Source organism: Setaria italica, chromosome VI, assembly GCF_000263155.2.
Source record: "Setaria italica strain Yugu1 chromosome VI, Setaria_italica_v2.0, whole genome shotgun sequence".
Lineage (NCBI taxonomy): Eukaryota > Viridiplantae > Streptophyta > Magnoliopsida > Poales > Poaceae > Setaria > Setaria italica.
In genome coordinates this window covers 35,240,390-35,249,210 of record NC_028455.1, presented here as the reverse complement: position 1 = coordinate 35,249,210, position 8,821 = coordinate 35,240,390, and the positions used below count along the sequence as shown (strand labels likewise).

At 42.4% G+C, this 8,821-nt stretch overlaps 1 protein-coding gene across 1 annotated transcript; it reads left to right on the top strand.

Annotated features, from left to right (window-relative positions):
* The first annotated feature begins 223 nt into the window (after nt 1-223).
* On the top strand, nt 224-6,166 carry LOC101774378 (fatty acyl-CoA reductase 1). The gene is made up of 6 exons (XM_004974136.2): nt 224-409; nt 515-618; nt 4,303-4,603; nt 4,693-5,417; nt 5,628-5,755; nt 5,855-6,166. Exons 1-6 carry the CDS (start codon nt 316-318, stop codon nt 6,006-6,008), a joined length of 1,506 nt encoding a protein of 501 aa, XP_004974193.1. The 5' UTR covers nt 224-315; the 3' UTR covers nt 6,009-6,166.
* Nucleotides 6,167-8,821: the final 2,655 nt, after the last annotated feature.

Here is an 8,821-nt window from a genome sequence, read left to right as displayed (position 1 = left end):
ACCCTGACAAAAGGTCTTACCATGTAAGCAAAATAAGGGCCTACTTTCCAACAAGAAAATTCTTGCGACATCACTTTGAGGATGCATCAGACCAAAATATTACAGGACCCTACATCTACTCTAGGAAAGGAAGTAACAACAACAGTAATAAATGACGATCTGCCTGCGGCTGTGTATAAATAGATGCGCATCCTTTTTGTGCCTCTCACTGCCTTGTGCGGCTGATATGTAGCAGGAAGCACAGCAGCAAAGCACTCACCCCCACCCGGCCATCTAGATCTCTAGATCGATCTCTGAGAAGAACAAGCAAGCAAGATGATGCACGATAGCTTGGACGCTTCAAGGATCGTAGGGTATTTCAAGGGCAAGAGCATCCTCATCACAGGCTCAACTGGATTTCTTGGAAAGCGTATGTCGTCGTCTCCTCGACCTCTTAATTGCATTATATATGATTGATGAGTTGAATAATTAACGAATATAATTACCTTCAATAACATGTATATGTTGCATGCAGTTGTTGTGGAGAAGATACTCCGGGTGCAGCCTGATGCCAACAAGATGTACCTGCTGGTACGAGGGACGGACGCAGCTTCTGCACAGCAGAGAGTCCAGCAAGAGGTTCCATGCATCCCTTATAACCATCATCTATCTTGTGTGTTAACAAGACCATGGCATCTCATCTTCAAATTCATGTCAAGCCAGGCATGCATGGCAGCAGTGAAGCATGCTGTTTCATGCATATATACACTTTCAATTTGGTTGCTGATGAGAGTTGGACACTAGTCGCGACTCGCAAACAGTGCTGCTAACACCAATAGTCCTGCACATGATTTCTCGCCAGAAACACAAGCCCATGTTGCCAACGCTGAACAAAAACTGAAGCAATAAAATACAACAGTGCACAAGTATGGATTGCATATCTGTTCTTGCACAAAATTTATCAACCTAATCTGTAAATTAGGATTATGGCACATCAAACTGGAGCACGAAAGGCATCATTCAAACTCCTATCTGAAGTACAAATTGCTTCTCGCGTCCAAATCTGAAAATAAAAAACAACGCATCATCATTCAGAACATCATTTTTCGAGGTAGGGACATCTGCACAACTGCGTGTTCAAAACATCATTACAAGTGCTTCCAGTTTTTTATGAACTACTAATAAAGGCAACCAATCAAAAGGGATTTTTAAAATGCTTAATGAACATTATTAAATTGCTTGCTGCATAGTATTTAATTGCCTAATGAAGTATATAATTTTACCTAATCTAGAACCATATTATTGCCAAGTAATGTATATTGTTTTACCTAATTCAGTAGAACATTATTGCCTAATAAATTACATTCGCTTGCCTAATTTACAACTATGATATGAACATCAATGATCTATTGGTGAGAGAAACAAAAGGAGAAGACTAACAGATACAAAAGAAAGATCTCATGGTGATGCTATAAAAGTACTGAAAAGTGCTAGATTGTCAAGCAAGGATAGAGAAGTTAATGACATCAATCATAAAAATTCAATCCAAAAATCAAATTGTGAAATTTATTCACTTTGCAGCGATGTTGACTAAAAAAACAAGTCAGGTCAGGCTGAAGAACTAGCTCCAGTGCTAGTAGTTGTATGTGAGCTACTAGGGGAGACAAGTAATAAAAAAAGGAATTATTATATGCTCAATGAAAATTGCCTAATGAAGTATATTGTTTTGCATAACCCAGAACTATTTTATTGCCTAATTTAGAGCCACATTATTGCTGATTCCGAACCATATTATTGCTTTGTGAAGCACATTATTTTGCTTATTTTAGTATCATATTAATAGCAAAATGAATGACAATGAGAGAACTCTACAGCTTTGGTGTCTATGCTTGCAACTATTGCAGCTTTGCCTACTAGAGATTTTTACTCCTACACCAGCAGGTACCTCATCTAATCTAGTCCTAATGCAGTTATGCCTGCAGTTGCATCATCAATGTCATGATTCACTAGAACTGCACAAAGCAACTTATGAAAAGAGAACTATCCAGCATATTATCACAAAATGCGCATATAGAAAAATAGTTCAAGAAAACTGCGCATGACTCTGTGTGTGTTACTGAAAAAAATACTTGAATATCATACTATAATTGCGACATAGGAGATAATAAATTGCTGAACTAGGATAAGTAAATTTGCTTAACCTATATAACTAAAAAAAAAGGACTGACATCAGATACATACCGCATTGCATGATGGCGTTCAGCCTTCATTACATCTCTATCCCCTAACCATCTCAATAGCTGCAGACGAGAACATATAAAGAAAAAGAAATAAAATGTGGCATATAATCATTATGCAAGAGTTGAGATTCACCGGTCCCGAAGCTTGTATGTAGAGATTTCTAGAGGATGATGTTGCCCTAAGCTTCAGCCCATGAGGTACAACATGTACCTTTTTTCTATTAACAAAATTAAGAATGCAAGTGTAAGCTTATTTTTTTTAGTTGGTGCCTGACTAGTCTATAAACTTATAGTTCTGCCGAGCCTTGGTTGTTAGTAGCTTCTCAAGAATTTGCCAATGCATTGGTACAACGTGGAAGAAACAGAGGTAGAGGAGCAAATACTAAGTTATTGCTTATGCATACCTTCGATCCCAATCTGTTTAACAATCTGTCTTCCCTTTATGGTACAACTTCCATCCTTATCATGCACTTGTTTTCCCGTCAACTTGACTGCTGTGTTTGGGATGAAGCAGCAAATTTTGTATTCTGTTCATGAAAAAAGAACTCATAAGCTGCGTGCTCAAAAGCAAAATGTGGTGCAGTAATTCTAGATCACTCAGAACATGGATTCCCGTGCAAGTTGTTGCATACCCAAAGGAATTTCGCAGCACCATGCATTCATCCCAAAGGAATTCTGAAGCCTCCATGTATAGTTTCTTGCCCGTGCATTCAGACATAACAGGAAGCATGCATCTATGCAACAAATAATTGCCATGTGTTTTTGAACACTGACACGTGACAAGAGAGGCCAGTAAGAACAGGAAGTAGATCTACTGATGGGTAAACCATATATAAAGTCACAGTTAATAAAATAATACTCAATCTTGAAGCTCGGCATCTAAGCTACTAAATTATTCTCAGCACATGGCATCTGAACACCATCTTCATGAACGTACGTCCTTTGCCTAACTGAGAAAAGGACCCTTTTTTATGGAAACTGAGAATAGTACTTTGCCTAAGTGGTTTTTGAACAGTACTTTGCCTAACTAAGAAATTGACTCCAACGAGGCACTCACCTCCTATGATAAAAGGTGATGCTTGGATAAAGATAATGAAATTGTTAGCAAAAGCTATGTCACTGTGAAAGGGTGTAAGAAATAGATATGTGACTTACAAGATAGCCAGTAACTTCACAATCACTGCTAGTTTGGAAATGATGAGCTGCGAACTTAGGTTTCAACTCTTCATCATCGTTATAGATCTCTCCGTTCACCTGGAAAAATGTGTATCAAAAAGTAAGATGTTGATCTGAAGTAACTATACACAAATAGAAACATATTTCCTCTACTTAGTTTAGTGCAAGCAATACTTATGGCGGGTTAATGATTATTATTATCATGACACATTAAGATGCATACTCAGCCCCCATGATGGCATTTGCAACTTTGGAAACAGCTGACAGTTACCAAATGCCGCCGCCGCGATCGCTTGCTGGAGTCGCAAATGCTGCCGTCACACCTGCAGCTGCGCCGCTCTGCTCCGCTAGGCATGCGGCCGCTGCGTGAGCATCTGCAAGAGCTGAGATAACCAGCGCATTCACTGAAGCATTTCCTCGAACACACACACAGCGTGCGAGCAAACAAATACACTAGAGGAAAAGAGATATCATGCTGGCTTGCTCCCCGGGGACGGCGACCTTGCCGAGCTCCTCCTCGCACTGCCGCACCCTGGCTGAATGAACGGGAATACTCTGACTCGCGCGCCAGGTGTAGTACGTAGATGCCCGTGCTCCCACCGATGGAAGATGGATGGCAAATGGACGCGGCCGTATGGCGGGAGATTCCTGACGGCCAAACACCGTCACGAAAGAACAAAAAACATCATGAAGCTAGTAGTCAGGAATGATCGCCTTTCCCTGACGGTTGGCCGATGGGAAATGTTTCCTGACGGCACTGGTTTGACCGGTCAATTCCGGTTCCTGTCTCGTTGGAGGTCGAACAGAAAAATCACTAAAATCATGTGATGTAATCTAAAAAAATATTTTTTAGATGTAATAATGTGTCCAAAAGTCCATGATAAGAATTCCTGTGGTGCTGGTGCAGGTGATTGACACCGAGCTGTTCGGCCTGCTGAGGGAGAAGCACAGCGACGGGTTCCAGCAGTTGATCCAAGAGAAAGTTGTTGCTCTGGCCGGAGACATCATCTACGAGAACCTCGGGCTGGAGGCTCCCATGCTCAAGGAATTAGCCAAGGAGATCGACGCCATTGTCAACATTGCGGCAACCACAAACTTCTATGAAAGATACGATGTTTCCTTGGATGTGAACGTGATGGGGGTGAAGCACCTCTGCCACTTCGCCAAGCAGTGTCCCAGGCTCAAGATGTTCATGCACGTCTCCACTGGTAAAACACTCGATCATTTCTTGTGACAATGGCCTGGCGACCTCTCCAGCAGCAGCAGCATCTCACTGATCTCACATCAACGCATACAGCTTTTGTATGCGGCGACAGGGAGGGCCTCATCCTGGAGAAGCCCATCCAGCCCGGCGAGTCGCTGCGCGAGGGTACGTACCTGGACATCGACGCCGAGCTGCGCCTGGTCGGAGAAGCCAAGAAGGAGCTCAAGACGATGATGAACAAGGACGACAAGAAGACGGAGGAGAGGAAGGCGATGAAGGAGCTGGGCCTGCAGCGGGCCCGTCACTTCGGCTGGTCCAACACCTACGTGTTCACCAAGGCCATGGGGGAGATGCTGCTGGGCCAGCTCCGTGGCGACATGCCCGTGGTGATCATGCGGCCCAGCATCATCACGAGTGTCCGGGCCGACCCAGCGCGCGGGTGGATGCAGGGCACCCGCACCATCGACACGCTCATCATCGGCTACGCCGAGCAGAACCTCTCCTGCTTCCTCGCCGACCTCGACCTCGTCATGGACGTCATCCCGGGGGACATGGTGGTGAACGCCATGATGGCGGCGATGGTGGCGCACTCGTCGGAGGAGAAGGGCGCGCAGGCGGTGCCGGTGTACCACGCCACCTCGTCGCTGCGCAACCCGGTCACCTACTCCGTGCTGTACGAGTCCGGCCGCCGCCATTTCTACGAGAACCCGCGCGTGGGGAAGAACGGGGAGATCATCCCCACCAGGGAGATGCGCTTCTTCACCACCATCGCACGGTTCCACCTCTACATGATGCTCACCTTCAAGCTGCCATTAGAGGTTAGATAAGATCCCTGCTAGTGGAGTGCTTATAGTCATACCATTTAATTTTAACTACTTGGTCAAACCATTTTAAAGATAGACATATATCGGTGCCACTAGATTCATTATCTAATTGTTTTTACAGTATTTAATCGATTTTGTTTCAAATGTTATGTTTTTGCACAAATTGCATTAATGATCGAGTCTTGTTGTATCGATGCGTTGCAGATCCTGCACCTGGTGAATCTGCTGCTCTGCGGCTTCTTCTCGCGGCTCTACAACGACCTCAACCGCAAGTACAAGTTCGTGATGCATCTTGTTGACGTCTACGGCCCATTCGCCTTCTTCAAAGGATGGTAGAGATGTTGCTCATCATATTCTGGCATTAATTATTCAGCAAATTGGTGGATTTAATTTCTGATTTCATTTGCTTCCCTGCTGCGGTGGTGATGAAGCTTCGATGACATGAACTTGGAGCGGCTGAGGCTCATGATGGCGATGAAGACCCCTGAAGATCAAATGTTCAATTTCGACCCCAAGACCATCGACTGGGACGATTACTTCACCAGAATCCACATACCTGGTGTGCTCAAGTACTTGTGCAAGTGAAACATCCTTCTGTTGCTTCTTCGCCATCTTCATCATATAGAAAATAAAGCTCTAATGTAATGTGACAAAAACACCAAAAACCGTTCGTTACATGCTAGAGGGACATTAACTTAAAGTAATGTGAACCTGGTGGCATGAGGGTTGCGAATTATATGTGATATGCTCAATTAAATAGATTTCAATGAAAAAAATAGATGTTTATGTTACAGAAATAGTATTTTTTATAAATATATGAACAATATATTTTTTTAGGGGAAATTACTATGATTTAAAGATTTAAAGGTAACTTACATTTGTGTTTTCTTACTCTAGTTCTCTACTGAATCATATAGTCTTGTACCAAGTTACTTTTCTCTACATTTGTGTTTTCCTCACATTCATGATACTCCAAACTGCTGAATCATAGTATTTATTTGTGTCTTGGTTTTGTCGCCAGTCTCTATCATGTAAATGAGGGAGATGTAGTTAGTGTTTAGGTGACAAGCTTATTGAACAATACGTACTAGACATTTTCAATAGACCCGTACAACTTGGGAGGTAAAAGACCATGGACTTTAGGTCACCCATTGGGACGAAAATTCTCCAAAACAGAGATAACCATGAACTTCTCCAACAGCCTTGGAATGAAATTTGAGGGAAAAAATATGAGCTATAGCACACACTTTGAGCAAAAGGTCTTTCAAAATTCAAATATCCAGACTCCAAAAAATCCATAGTGAATAGAAAGACAAATAAACACAAACTAATATAGCTCATGCATTGGGCCGAAAATGGTTTGGAACACAAAATTCCATGGACCTGTCTCACAAACATGCAACAACATGAGAGGCAAAAAAACAAAAGAACTATAAGTCATTCTTTGGGCTAAACTTTTGTGGAGCAGAGATACCTATTGACATATCCAACAACCCTAAAATGACATTTGAGAACAAAAAACATTAGCTATATATAACCCTTTGGGCCATAAATTCTCCAAATAAAAGATATCCGTGCATACCTCCAGCAGCACTACTAGATCGATATGGAAGGATAGAAAACATGAGCTATAGCACAATTTTTTTGCAAAAGGTCCGTCGGAATTCGAATAGCTCATGATCAAGAGCAAATAGGACTAGAAAACATGATGTATAGCTTACACAATGGGAGAAAAATACCCCAGAACACAAAACTCTTAGGACATGTCCGACAATCCAATTACGACATGGGAGATAACAAGCATGAGCTATATTAGTCATCCTTTGGGCCGAAAATTCAACAGGATCAAAGATACCCATGGACACCTCAAACAGCCCTGGAACTACAAGGGAGGCCAAAAGGCCCAAAACCATGAGCAACTAAACATGTTTTTTTTAAAAAAAAAAAAGCTCTTACTACTCTAATAAATCTAGAGGAATATGAAGACCAAAAAAACATGAACTATAGCTCACGCATGGGACCTAAAAATAGCCAAGAACACACCAAAAAAACTCCTGGGACATGTTCCACATATAAACCTGCATTGACATGGCAGGCAAAACCCTTTCAGCCAAAAACTATATATTAAGATCATAGACATCCGTCGGCTCCTCAACAGCATTTGAAAGACATTTTGAGGCCAAAAAATTGAACTATACCACACGCTTTATTTGGGCTACAAGCCCATCAAACTACAATAATGCTCTGTCTGGCTCCTGTAATAAATCCAGGTCGAATAGGAAGAAAAATAGTGGTCTGGAACACAAAATTTCACAGACTTGTCTACTAGCTGGCTCCGCTGTGATCACTGAACCTTATACCGGCGGCACTAGCAGCTTGTGTTCAGCAACCACACCAAGCTTTTTGGTACTTTCGATCGACTCTCACCTGACTTTGCAGGCAGTTGATGTCGTCCCGTAGGGTTTCTGTTTGCGGAGCCGCATGAATGCAATGCACGCCGGCCGGGTAGGTCAGCAGATCGTAGAAGCATCGTCCCAATTCGCAACGCGTGCATCATATGATGGCATCGACAGAAAAAGGCTTTTTTCCTTTTCTTGAGCTTGCTGGTAGGGAGGAAACAGATGTTGCTTTCAGTGTATGCTGGAAAGTGCAAGATGACACAATGCAAGTACCCGTTCAGCGTCATATTTCTCCTGATGCGGGGTGAACATGCGCATCTGTATCATCAATCAGCCACAAACATTTCAAACCGTGAGATTCTCCCTCATACCCACAATTGCTAGCTAAGAGGAGGAAAAAATACTAGGATGAAGCTTTGTTCCAATAATAATGTTGTCTGCACCGAGCAGGTAACCATTGTAAATTGAAAGAACAATGAGAATGGGAAAACTGAAACTCAGTATGCACACAGATAAAAAATAAGCATAGTAGCGGAGGATGAGCGGATGACTCCATTCCTCCATTATGTCTCTCAAGACTTGGTAAGCACTGCAAACTCAATTGCTATAAATTTTAACACAGAAGGGGAAAAAAGATTATTGACAAAGCAGGGCAACGGTAATGGCAGCTCCTGTTAACTCGATGAGACTTCCTAGTAGATGCAGAGGCGGCTGGAAGCTAGACTGACTTCATCTAAAAGATATTTCTAAGAGAGATATATCCGCCGACAGTCATCAGATTTTTATCATTTCTGCTGAGAAAAAAAACTTTCATCAAGGCAATATCATACTGCAATTGAATATAATGAATGCTAGCCTAGCTCCCCACCACCCTAATGAAGCATATCATTGTTGGTTATTGTTTAGGATGGGTATATATGACTGTATCTAGACCAGCCCATACAGCGGCATGGTCGGCTCGATATTTGTCTCTGCTTATATATATATAATCCAACTGCG

Excerpts from the sequence above, each read along its gene's own strand:
- LOC101774378 (XM_004974136.2), top strand. The coding sequence starts at position 316 with ATGATGCACGATAGCTTGGACGCTTCAAGGATCGTAGGGTATTTCAAG. Across the intron at positions 410-514 it reads AACTGGATTTCTTGGAAAGC|TTGTTGTGGAGAAGATACTC; the intron begins GTATGTCGTCGT and ends TGTTGCATGCAG. Across the intron at positions 4,604-4,692 it reads GTTCATGCACGTCTCCACTG|CTTTTGTATGCGGCGACAGG; the intron begins GTAAAACACTCG and ends CAACGCATACAG.